Below are 13,763 nucleotides of genomic sequence, written 5' to 3'. Positions count from 1 at the left end.
CTGCAACAAGTCTCCTTGATCTTCACTGGCACTACCATCTCAAGCTCCCCCACCACCAAAATGGGTGGTCATTTTAATAGAAATCAATGTGACTACAAAAACAGCCCAGAAGCCAGTGGCTTACCTTCTGGTCTGCTACGCCTTGTCTACCTACATGTCAAGACTGTTATGGCATGTTTTCTGATTGCCAGAAGGAGTTTAGCTCCAACAGCACCTGAACCCTGACATCACCCAGGTCAAAACAGCCTACCCTTGGCTCACAGTCATGCAGTGTGGAAACCGATGCATCGGCCCAACTTGTCCATGCTGATTAAAATGTCCCACCCACACTGCACCCACCTTCCTGCCTTGAGCTCATCTCTCTCCCCTTCCACCACCCCCCTCCAGGTTTCTTCCAAATTTTCTATCCATTCTCCTGTCTCACCTTGGATCCCATACAATCTAACCTTCCAGAGCAGCGTACTGTGCAGAGCCATATAACCATTTACAGCACAGAAACAGGCCAGTTTGGCTCTACTAGTCTGTGCCAAAAAGCTTCTCCCACCTAGTCCCACTGACCCGCATTTGGTCCATAACCCTCCACACCTCTCCTGTCCATATACCCATCCAACCTTTCCTTGAATATTAACATTGATCTTGCTTCTACCACCACTTCTGGAAGTTCATTCCATATGCCCACCACCCTCTGCGTGAAGAAATTCCCCCTCATGTTTCCCCTAAATTTTCCCCCTTTTACTCTCAATCCATGCCCTCTTGTTTGAATCTCCCCAACTATCAATGAAAAATGCCTATCCACATTGACTCTATCTGTCCCCCTTATAATTTTGAATACCTCTATCAAATCACCCCTCAACCTTCTAGACTCCATGGAATAAAATCCCAGTCTGCTCAACCATTCCCTGTAACTCAAACCCTGAAACCCTGGCAACGGTCTCGTAAACCTCTTCTGAACTCTCTCTATACTGTTTATATCCTTCCTGTAATTCAGCGGCCAAAACTTCAAACAATATTCCAAATTTGGCTCACCAATGCCTTATACAATTTCAACATAACATCCCAACCCCTGTATTCTATGCTCTGATTTATGAAAGCCAACACACTAAATGCCTTCTTCACCACCCTATCCACATGTGATTCAACTTTCAAAGAATTATGTACCATGACTCCTAAATCCCTTTATTCCACTGCACTCAATTGTCTACCATTTATTGTGTGTGACTATTTTGATTAGTCCAACCAAAATGTAGCGCCTCACATTTATTAGTATTAAACTCCATCTGCCATCCTTCAGCCCACTCTTCTAACTGTCCTATATCACCCTGTAAGCTTTGATAATCTTCCTCACTGTCAACAACACCACCAACCTTTGTATCATCTGCAAATTTACTAATCCAATTTGCCACCCTATCATCTAGATCTTTAATATATATGACAAACAGCATTGGATCCAGTCCTGATCTCTGAGGCACTCCACTCGTCTCTCCACTCCACTCCACTCCTCCCTCCACAAATAATTTTCCACCACTACTCTCTGGCATCTCCCATCCAACCATTGTTGAATCCATTTCACTACTTCATCATTAATACCTAATGCTTCCACCTTCCTCACTAACCTCTTATGGGGAACCTTGTCAAAAGCCTTACTAAAGTCCAAATAGACAACATCCACTGCCTTCCCCTCCAACCTTTTTAGTAACCTCCTTGAAAAACTCTATAAGATTTGTTAGACATGATCTACCATGTACAAAACCATGCTGACTACTCCAAATCAATCCCTGTCTTTCCAAATAATTGAATATACCACCTCTAAGAACACTTTCCATTAATTTACCCACTACTGACGTCAGACTTACAGGCCTACAGGTTTACTTTTGGATCCTTTTTTGAACAGCAGAACAACATGAGCCACCCTCTATTCCTCTAGTATTTCCCCTGCCCATAGCCAGTGACATTTTAAATATTTCTGTCAACACCCCCACTAACCTCCCTCAGGGTCCTAGGGAATACTTTGTCAGGACCTGGATATTTATCGACCTTGATCTTTTTCAATATAGCCAACACTACCTCCTCATTAATTTTAGTATTATCCATGACCTCCCTACCATATTTTTTCACTTCATCCAACTCAATATTCTTTTCCTTAGAGAATACTGAAGAAAAAATATCATTTAAAATTTCACCCATCTTCTCTGGCTTCTCATGGAGCCTATCCCACTCATCTTCAAGGGGTCCAATTTTATCCCTCTCTGTTCTTTTCTTTTAATGTACTGATAGAAACTCTTTGGATTTATTTTTACTTTTCCTGCTAAAGTAGCTTCATATCTCCTTTTAGCCTTTCTAATTTCCTGCTTAAGACTTCTTTTTACACTCCTTATATTCCTTGTAATTCATCTATTCCCTGTTGTTTATACCTGTTGTACACCATCCCTCTTTCTCCGAACCAAGTTCCCAATATCTTTTGAAAACCAAGGCTCCCTACAGTTTCTAACCTTTCCTTTTATCCTCACGAGGACAGACCGACTCTGCACTCTCAGAATTTCTCCTTTGAATATCCTCCATTCTTCATTCTATTCCTCCATTCTATATTCTTCCCTGAAAACATCTTATCCCAATCCACACCCTCCAAATCTTTTCTCATCCCCTCAAAATTTACTTTCTTCCAATCAAGAATCTCAACCTTTGGCCCAACTCTATTCTTTTCCATTACTAGCCTAAAACTGATAGTATTGTGATCACTAGACCCAAAGAGTTCCCCAACATAAACCTCTGTCACCTGACCTACCTCATTCCCTAATAGGAGATCCAATACTGCCCCCTCTCGAGTCGGTTCTTCTAGGTATTAAGAAAACTTCCTGAAAACACAAACACTAACACATCCTGCCCCCTTACTATATGGGTGACCTGGTTAATGTTTGGAAAGTTGAAATCTCCCACAACTACCACTTTATGTTTATCACCCAAATAGCCTCGCTGGATGATCCCACCAAACCATAACCTTTTATCCCACCCCTCACTGTTCTATCATGTCTAAAACAATGGAATCCTGGAATATTTAACTGCCAAACATGCTCTTCCTGCAACCAGGTTTCACTGATGGCCACAATATCATATTTCCATGTGGCCATTCGTGCCTTACCAAATGCCTTGCTAAAATCCATAAATACAACCGTCAACCATCTTGAACTTCCCTATGACTGGTCTGTCACCCCTACTGAAAAACACATTGCCAAAATTTCCTCAACGTCATCTCAGAAAAACCTTCACCTCTGGTATCTTGGAATTGTGTTGCCTTTCCTCTATTGCCTCTGAATCTAAACACTGGACTCTCCACTGAGCTGAACTGTGGAAATGCAGCAGTTAAAAGTGGTGTACAACTGAGCGCACAGTTGGCCTTGTAAAGGCAGTGATCTCCGACATCCTGTAAATGAACATAAAAGAACCTTCGACTATCAATTTGCAGGAAGAGTTTAATGTATCTATTCTCTGTTGAGAAGGGCTTTGTGATAGATCTCAGCAATGCATGAGTGTTATGCTTAATAATGTATACCCTCATTTTGGACACCCCCTCAAAGGACGTGACGTCAGGAAACGATTAAGGCCAGTAGAAACAACAGACAATATCTCAGTCTTTGTACTGAAGAGTCAAACTGCAGGGTAAGTTTCACCTCAATCTATGCTGCCCTATCACTGGCATCCATTCGAGTATGCGAATTTCTGCCCAGGTGTGTTCTGTTAAAGAGCAAACCAAATCCAGCTGGTAACCACCAAAACAATCCTCTTTTAATTGTCAACAGAGTGCTTGAAACTATCCTTTCCATCTCGCATCACTCCCTTGTTTCTTCACTGATGCTCAGTCAAGCTTTTGTTGACACCCTTCAGCTACTGCCTTGGTCATGAATAAAAGGCTTTTGCCTGATTTTCAGCATGCCTGAAGAAGGACTCAGGCCCAAAATGTCGACCGCCTTTTACTTCCTATAGATGCTGTGAGTTTCTGCAGCATTTTTGTGCACTGCAGTAAAACTTAGCATCTGCACATTTCTTGAAGAATGTGGTCTCCACTCCATTATTTTCCATAGATTAATCTTCTTTCTTTGGCTTGGCTTCGCGGACGAAGATTTATGGAGGGGGTAAATGTCCACGTCAGCTGCAGGCTCGTTTGTGGCTGACAAGTCCGATGCGGGACAGGCAGACACGGTTGCAGCGGCTGCAGGGGAAAATTGGTTGGTTGGGGTTGGGTGTTGGGTTTTTCCTCCTTTGCCTTTTGTCAGTGAGGTGGGTTCTGCGGTCTTCTTCAAAGGAGGTTGCTGCCCGCCAAACTGTGAGGCGCCAAGATGCACGGTTTGAGGCGATATCAGCCCACTGGCGGTGGTCAATGTGGCAGGCACCAAGAGATTTCTTTAGGCAGTCCTTGTACCTTTTCTTTGGTGCACCTCTGTCACGGTGGCCAGTGGAGAGCTCGCCATATAACACGATCTTGGGAAGGCGATGGTCCTCCATTCTGGAGACGTGACCCACCCAGCGCAGCTGGATCTTCAGCAGCGTGGACTAACTGCCATAATTTTTCAAAGACTTCAAATTTTGGATTTTCCCTTAGTTTGAAACACTGCAAATGTAATTCCACTTCTGAAAGGTGTTAGAGAAACAAGGAAATGATAGAGCTGTTCATTGAAATCTGCAAAGACAGAGCATGTGAAGTGTGGGCTGATTAAAGAGAGAGGGATGACAACATTCTGCTATCAGAGTGCTACCCTCTCCCCATCTCTTCTCAGCTTCTTTTCCTTCTCCCCTCCCACCTGTATCTTTATGACCTTGTGCTCCTTCCCCTCTCCCCACCTTTTTATTCAGGATCCTGTCTATTTTTACTTATACCCGAAGAGGGGTCCAGGCCCAAAATGTTGCTTCTCAGATCCCTTTACTTCCCTTGGATGCTGTATGACCTTCTGAGTTTCTCCAGCACGTTCGTGTATTGCACCCAACCCCAGCATCTGCAGACTTTCTTGCTTAGACCCATTAACGCCACTCTCCGGCAAGACCACTGAACCTATGACATAATTAGCATTAAAACAAAAGGCTTCCCTATAAATTTGTTCAATTGCAATCAATGTCTGTTGCCAAAGTCCTGCCTTTTAAATTGTCCTTTCTCGGACCTCTTTGTTAAAAGAGAAACGGAAAGAAACAGTGTGCCTTGGTTATAGTTGGATAGGTTTGCTCCAAGGTATGAATCACACTGACTGTCTTGTGTTGGGATGGGAACAAGGGTTGCCATCGCATCAATGTTTAACAGTCTGTAACCATAGAAGGAGAATGGAGAAATCACAAGGCAACAAATCACTAAGTCTTACTGTCAGAATGTCTAACTCAGGGGTGACCAAACTATGACCCCCCCCACCCCCATCCACCAACAGTGGCCCATTGCCCTTTTCTAAGTGGCCCAAGGTGAATTTTAAAAATAAAATGGGATATAGCCCATTAAAACATAATCTCTAATAATCTGTTTCTACATTGCACTACTTAGTTTCAACACTAGACGTTACTGCCATTTTGAACAACTACTAGACCGATTGTTGAAATGTTACTCATCGATGAAAATATTTACCTCAGTTTTAAAAAAATTTACCTTGGTTGATTAAATATGGAACTGGAAACAGAAGGTGCAAGGGAGTGACGAAAATTTCAGACATGGTGGTAAAATGAATACTTTTTCACAGAAGTCAAGGGGAAGTGTGTTTGTTTGATTTGCAAGGTATCTGTTAACATTAATAGTCTATCTCCAGATTCACACATTGCATCATATCATAAGGTGGGCACTTGGGCCATGAACTGTGTTCACTGAGAGTTGTGGAGGAATGTTGGAGACATCCTTGTCCCTTTCTTGATTTTTTTCTCCTGTTCTTATTTTGCACCCAGCTTTTTATTTTGACCCGCTTTTTGAATGAGTGTTTAAAGAGTTTTAGTGAATTAATTTAAACTAAATTTAAAAGCAGCAGATACAGAAATGCCTTTTGTAATGTGAGCACATCAATAAACTACTGTAATATCAACAGTTAAACTGGTGTTGTATAGTTTTATAGAAAATGAATTTTTGATGGCAGATTCTAAAAATGCCATTTTTCTTGCAGTGTAACTAGTTGAAAACAGCCAGGCTTAATATTGTTAGGCCCATGACTCCTTATATTTTTTCTGTATGTGGCCCACAATCAAAAAGGTTTGGACACCCCTGGTCTAACTCACCTGTACTGAGGTGGCATTTTACAGAAGGAATTTTTCAAATGAGGTAACAAGAAGTTCAGTCAGAATCTAGACTGACAAATCTAAAATGGCGCACATAACAAGGGCCTGTGGGATTTATTGCCATCTTTCAAAGGGCTCCAGGATAGGCACATTACTTCTGATGGCTTTCATCCTTATTGGTTCGAGACCCAAGCTGCTCATGAAGCCTGTTTAATTAGAAATGTCAGTCTTCCATTCTGGTCTCCTTTGGAATCAGGACAGTGCCTTCCCACAATGAGTTTGTGTTTAAACTATATTTCCATGCCAAGTATCCCCATGATGGAAACTGACAGGAGAGAGGCTGTTGAATCTCTTGCTGGACTTATTGTCATGGCCATAACGTCCACAGGAGGGAGATATAGAGCAGGTAATGGAGGCATTAAGGTCGGAAACCAAGAGAATTAAAAATAAACAATATTTGAATGAATAAACCTATTCTTCAGAGGTTCAGGATTCAGCTTCTCTTGACTTTCCCATTATCCTTTTTATTTACAGCACCTATGCGCCTGTAAAACAATTTCTACGGGTGGATAAAGATAAGGTGAGTCGGAGTCTGCTGCTGATGGTCTTGTATTGGTATATTGATATATTGGATGGTAAGGAGCAGATGGAAGCAACTCCTAGCAAGATCCAAGGCACTGAGATCATTGAATGGTTGATGGCAGCTGCAAAGGGCTTGGAGAACTTTAAGCTCCAATTTGATTTATATTTCAGCGACCCTGTTCAGCAAGCCTTAGTTGATTGGTTGGATTTCTATGTTAAGAATTGCAGCACGTGTGTTTTGGGAGACATCTTGCAGTTTTGTGGGTGAAGGAGCAAGTAAATGAATACTTAGATTTATAGAAATGTTTCTTGATTCTTTCACCTTTCTATTCACATCTGGATACAGCTCAGCATACACTAGTCATGGAACATGTGACAATTTCATTACAGGATATGAAGAAGTATGCAGGAGATACTAAACCAGCAAGATTTCCACTGCTAGCTCCTAGGGAGTTTCATGTCTTCACCCTGACAGGAATTCAAGTCGAGCTCCCAAAGTGAAAAGGATGGTGGCATGCCTGACCACACCACCAAGTGCCCTGTTTCCATCAACCACTTGCTCTGAAAAAAATTACAACTTTATTTAATTAGCTAAGGGTTTTGCACCAGCAGAACCTGGATTTCCACTTAAATTAGGACTCTCAGGTTGGTAGGCAGAATATCTGGGCAATGTCCCTTGCTTGTTGGAATCTTGGCAGAAAATAAACAAAATGGCAACCGTCTAGGGGTTGGCTAATGCTACCGCAATCTTTGCAAGTGTAAGATAAGGGTCAGAATGTGCAGTGAAGCAGACAGGAGGCTATTCCTGAGCTGGTAACTTGGTCAGTTGCAGTACATACAGTTGCAGTACAGGTTAAGACTTCTAAGCAACATTGGTTTAATTTTCAGTTTAACACCTGGATATTAAAGTGGCCACAATGAGAGAAATCATGGATTCTCTCTAAAGAGCAGCCAGAACACAATGTTCGTCTGAATAATTGAGTTGCAAGTTTAAAGCCAAACATTGAGTCTAATGCCCAGATTATTTTTTTCCTCTATTAGTAATTTAAGTTAACCCTGAATGTAAAGTGGGTGGGCTGTTGGTAAGGGCTCCATCTATTATAGCACAAGAGCTAATTAGAGCAGTCAGGAACAGTGCAAGGCCACCGCACTTAAAGCTGCTGCCTCCCAGCTCCAGAACTTGTGTAACATCTGCGGGGAGTGTCCACAGCCTTCCTGTTACTGTGGGTTTTCTCCGTGTTTCCAGTTTACTCCTATGTCCAAAAGATGTGCAAGTTGGTAGGTTCATTTGGCCACTGTAAATTGTTCCAAGTGGTGGAATCTTGAGGGAAAGTTGATGGGAATGTGGGCAGAATAGGATGAGATTGGTGTAAATTTATAGGATGGTCCACATGGGCTTGCTTCTGGGTCGTGTGGGCTTTAAGATCCATATTTGAATCAAGGAATCCCAACAAATAATGTTTAGGGCTCTGGGGTATGCATTCAGGCTGAAAGCCAGACAGGACTCCCATAACTGATGCAGCAATCCTGCTGGAAAGTGTGGGCTTCAGATGAAAACACCATCTATTGATTAGAAAATCTACACACTTGGGACTATTGACGGCAGCCATTAATCTGTCAACCTTTTGGAATGTCAGAGGAAACCTGAGCACCCGGGGAAAACCAACATGGTGATGGAACTTGTGTAAACTCCACACAGTCAGCCCCTTAGGATTGAACCCAGGTCACCCGCATAGCAAGGCAGCAGCTCCATGTGCTGTGCCATCAGGCCTCCTCAGCTCTGCTCTAAGTAGCTCTGCTCCATGTCGATGGAACATTTACCAAAATTTATATTCAGGCCTTACTGGAATTGCTTACAGAGAGCAAACATGTTGCACATTTATAGGGGAGTGATAGCACAAAAATTTAAACAATGAAGAGTGACCCCCTCAAGCAAAGTGTTAGCTAGCACCTGAGTAACTAATACTTCAGTTGAGCTTATTCCTGAAGAGGCAGGGAGGAGTGTATCAAGTGTTTTGACCTTCCTTATTTGTGCTATGTAAAAGTTGCTGTTTATACTCCAATCCCCTGATCTTTACTCAGGTGCAAATCTACAATCCAGCATTCTTCAAGTATATCCATGACAAGTGGACAGAGCATCATGGGAGATATCCGTCCACTGGAATGCTGGTCCTGTTTTTTGCTCTCCATATCTGCGATGAGGTAAGTGCCTCACATCTGGAACAGGGACACTTTCCAACAGCAGGGTTGCCTGTAGGGGCAAAGGCCACAGTGCCTTATGCACCAGTGTTGAACATTCTGAAGCAGAGGTCAGATGACACCAAGCCTGATGCAAATGTGAAGAAGGAAAAACCAAATGATTTAAGTTCCAGCATCTTCACCAGAAAGGAAGAAAGCAAAGAGTGTGCTGATTGGTCAAGTTAATACAAGGGAAAGTGAGAAAGTAGATTTTGGAATATAATAAAAATGTAAGTTTTAAAATGATGACTGGAAGGGAAAAGGGGTGGGCTGTATTTTTGGGCTGCATTCCTTTCTTGTTATCAGCTTGGGAGCTGATAAGAAACTCTTTATTTCATGGAGTGGTGTGAGACTAACTGACGAATCCTGAGAGAATTTTAAGGAATATGTACTTAAGGAGTAGTCTCTTTGAATGTTCCAGAAACTTGAGATTAGTAACCATAAATTAAGTGATTTTATAAGCCATGAGTTAGTCTCCTTTGTAGTGAGTTAGCAGCTCGTAGCTGTGTTTCTTGCTGTAAGAGTTCTCAAGCTTTGCAAAGTGATTAAAGGTTTGTTTATGCAGCTGTATTCGTGTTTGGTTTGGATCAATCTCAGCTCCACTTTAACAAGACCACGTTAAAAGCTGTGTCTGAAATTGAATAGCAAAGTTAATTGAAGCTGTAACCTGGGTTGAAAAATAGAGAAAGGCAAAAATATTTTGAGAAGTTAGCCCATAGTGACATTTTATTTTCCCACAATCTATTCAGAGAAATGCCAATCTTCACAGATATTAGAGCTGTTTTCAATTCCACAGAATGCGAGGCCCAAAATTTAGTGTAATCTCATTCAGAAGTCAGCATTTGGCTGTTAATAGACACTTTATAGACCCAACTACCTGTATTATCAGAATTAAGGGTGATTGTTCAATTAAATTCTCAATGTACAAAACATTTAACCCCTGCTGTTGTAAAATTCTCCATGTTTGAGCATCCACTTGTGCATTGACATATTAACACAAAGATGTGCTGTGAAATACCACTTTCAGAGTGTGCATGAAGCAAAGTGGTCAATAACAAGTGGTTACCAGCTTCATTTACAGGTCTCTCAGTTTGATCCCAGCCAGGGTTTCAGATCTCCAGTCAATATAACTGCTTGCCCATATTACTTGCAAGAATTAGCTTGCCAGACATTGCAAGACTATTTGCCTCAGGTAGAAAATGCAGGGATCCATTTCTTCTTTATCTTGTGAGGTGAGATCCATCGTCACTGTGGAGGCTTGTGCATTGTATGAATACAGACAACTCACAGTTAATGGCTAATCTCAGTTAGGCAGGGACAGATCTGGGAATCAGGACAGGTGTCCTGCAATCTCCATTGCATCAAGATCTCACAGGGAGTTCCAATGTAGAAGAGAGAGCAGGGCAGTTATACAATCAGATAAGAGAGTCCTTGCAGAATATCCTGACTCATTACCTTGAAGTCACATCAGATAGGTGACAACTTACAAAACAGCCTTTGAGCTTACTAGGTGGCTAAGAAAGAAAAGCTGCAAGGCCAGTCTGTACCCAGGAAGGTAAGTGATTCAGCATGAGTTATCAGGTCAGGAATGCGACCAGAAGTTGTTACCAATCTCTTCAACTTGCAGCCGCTGTTGGATCCTTAACTTTAATCCTGGACTGAAGAACATAGAGGCTTTGTAAATGCTGGATAATGCAGGCAGGTTCAGGAGGGCAAAGGCCAGATCAAGTGTTCTCTTGCATTAGATGGACTGTTGTATTTTGTTGCCTGATCCATATCCAGCATTGCCATGTGTAGTCACCCATTGCCCTGTGTCCATTTACATGCTATCACTGGTGTGTACTGCACGATTCCACACGGAGTTGCATTTGTAGCTTGCCTGACTTGGACAGAAAGCTGACACAGGTTAGCTTTAGTAAATATGCAAGAATGAAATGATACCCATACATTTCTCTAGATAGAAGCTTCTTGTCCACAAAGACTGCTGGGTGGCACAGTCAGCGTAGTGGTTAGCGCAACGCTATGGCAGCCCAGGTGTGAATCCGGCGCTGTCTGTAAGGAATTTGTACGTTCTCTCAGTGCTCTGGTTTCCTCCCACCCTCCAAAACATACAGAGTTGGTAGATTAATTGGGTGCCATAGACATCATGGGATAGAGGCCTTCTGTATCATCAAAAAAATGATGACATGGTTGGCAGAGAGAAGTCTGCAGTATAGGCACAGAGAAAGTTCCTGTTACTGGTAAAAGCACAAATGCTAATAGTCACAGGGTCATAGAGCTTTCAGCTGAAGTGCACATTAAAGCACACAACACTCTCCTGTATTCCTACGGGCCCTTGTTTAAATGCCTGGCAGTAACCCACAAAGGAATATTCTAAGTCTGTGTGAACCATCCAAGTGAATGATACTTCCACCCAAAAGAACCGGCTGCCAATGCCAATAGTATTGTGCAGCCTACAGAGGAGACCATGATCCAGAACAAGTAAGTTAACACTTTTCCCAACACAGCTTAGCACAGAATCAGACTGTGTGAACAGTTACACTTCAGTCACAGCACCTGTCAGCCCATATTATGGGACTGAGCCACATGCCAAGAGAATGCTAAATTGACCCAAACACAGTTCTTCCTTTTCAGAAGAAATGAACCTGGCTACATTTCCTATCTTGACACCAAGTGCTACCCATTGGTAATCAACTGATTGGAAAGAGAAGTTGGAATATTAGGTCTCATTGACTAGGAGAGGTGCCAATGTCCACATCCTTACTGAGCCCCTTTACTTTGCCTCCTCAGGTCAACGTGTATGGATTTGGTGCTGATAGCAGGGGGAACTGGCATCACTACTGGGAGAACAACCGGTATGCTGGAGAGTTCCGGAAAACTGGAGTTCACGATGCTGATTTTGAAGCAAAAATAATAAATTCATTGGCTGAAATTGGAAAAATCAAAGTTTTCCGAGGAAACTGAAAGAAATCAACTACTGTAATTATTCCACAGATTTTCCAAGAGACCATGGACTACAATATTCACCAAATGGATATTAGACAGATTAGCCCTTAATTATATATATTTGGCATAATTTTCTTTAGTCGTGTTTGAAAATTCAAGCAGAACTCTGGAACAAGGAAAAGAGAGTAGCTGCTAGTTTGCCATCAGAAATGGTGTTATTTTGTGGATCAATTTCAAGATGATTTCTGTAACCTGGTGGACACAGGATATTGTGCAATTTTATCAAATAATTTTGAAGTTGGTGAGAAAAATTTTAATGATTAGATTGCAAGATCAGCTAAACAGGCTGAGAGCAAATAAAATATGAACCAAAGGTAGGGGTGGGTTGGAAGGTGGGAGGGAGGAGGTGAAAACGTGCATCTTTTTGGATCGTGTTTTGTGTTTGTAGCTGAACTCTGGTGGACTTTCATCGGGAAGTTGCTGTTATACCGCAGTTTTGGGGAAAACCGGCAACATTCAGTCTCACAGGAGCTCCATTGCTTGCATCACTGGAGGCAAGACCTCTCAAGCCTTTCAGACACATTGGTTTTTGGGAGTGCAGTCAGCAGAGAAACTAATTTTCACCTGTTGGCAGCAATTCAGATGAAATCATCATCCCACAGCAACAAAGATCTGGATTGTCACAGTTCTTGGAAATCACCAGAGAGGATTCTGCCTCGAGACTGGTGTCTGGCTTTCAATGTAAATGGTGGGAGAGTGTGAAACCAAATGAAACTGATGCACAGAAGTATGAATCCATTTTAATTTTGCTTTCCCTGGAGACCTTAGCCAATCTAATGTCATTTTGTTGGTTTCCTTGTAGCTTTTAAACATAAGCAGAAATGGGAAAATAGTGGCATTTTCCTCACTGTGGTGCCTGCAGCCCTTCAGCTGGTTTGCTCAGTGTTTGTTTAAAAAGTTTGGATTGTCGTCGCTTGAGGATTCACAGCCTATGTCCAAAGACTCACCCTCATGATGAATCATATGCCAAGAACTGGGGAGGGAGGCATGACCTTTATGAAGGGTCTCAAGTACTTGAGGCTGCCACAATGTTAGCTCCTCAGAGCAAGTCCCAGTGTCCATAATTATACTGCAACTGATTGAAGTTCAAAAGGAGAAGCCTTCCTTCTCAGTAGAGTGCCAGCACCAGGATGTGTCCACAATTCACCTGGAGAATCCCTGACCTACTTAAATCAGGGGCGAGAAAAACACAAGACATTGACTTCTTCCTTGTTCTTCCAAACAGATGTAGTTACAGTACATGCCACAGGAAGGACTGGAGGTGTAGGTTCTGAGTGTAATTTTGGAGACAGCATTGGCCCCAATGCCACAATACACGTCTGTCCCTGATGTACACTTGACAAAAACCACAGCAGTGTAAAACATCAAGGCACCGTAAATATTTGTTTAGTAGAAGTTCTACAAATTAAAGAAATTATTGGGAATTACTTTTTTATATTTGTTCTCCACATTATTTTCCCATTAAAACAAAAATAAGAAATCCATTCCTCCCAAAAATAACATTTTGAGGGAAGAAATGGCACTCAAAATTGAAGTGTGTCCTTTGTTTCTCTTACATTTTGCTCCGTGTCCTGCCCAGTGCTGTAGGAACCATCACTTGTTGGCGAGTTCTAATGAGGACACTGCTTAAACTTCATCCAGAGAATAGGTGGCCACCCTGATCCTCCTAAAGCTCAGATTTTGATTTTTGTTCTCTGTCTGTTTAA

General features: G+C 42.1%; 1 protein-coding gene across 1 annotated transcript in view; it reads left to right on the top strand.

Annotated features, from left to right (window-relative positions):
* The window catches only part of st3gal2 (ST3 beta-galactoside alpha-2,3-sialyltransferase 2), a 1,083,354-nt gene extending 1,069,869 nt beyond the window's left edge, over nt 1–13,485 (top strand). The window contains exons 5-7 of the mRNA XM_069900979.1: nt 6,766–6,811; nt 8,896–9,015; nt 11,842–13,485. Coding sequence (XP_069757080.1) covers nt 6,766–6,811; nt 8,896–9,015; nt 11,842–12,015 — 340 coding nt within the window. The 3' untranslated portion in view covers nt 12,016–13,485. The remainder of the gene's footprint in view (nt 1–6,765; nt 6,812–8,895; nt 9,016–11,841) is intronic.
* The last annotated feature ends 278 nt before the right edge of the window (nt 13,486–13,763 follow it).

This window comes from Narcine bancroftii, chromosome 10 (assembly GCF_036971445.1).
Source record: "Narcine bancroftii isolate sNarBan1 chromosome 10, sNarBan1.hap1, whole genome shotgun sequence".
Lineage (NCBI taxonomy): Eukaryota > Metazoa > Chordata > Chondrichthyes > Torpediniformes > Narcinidae > Narcine > Narcine bancroftii.
The sequence above is the reverse complement of the archived record's forward strand: the minus strand, read 5'-3'. Positions and strand labels throughout refer to the sequence as shown.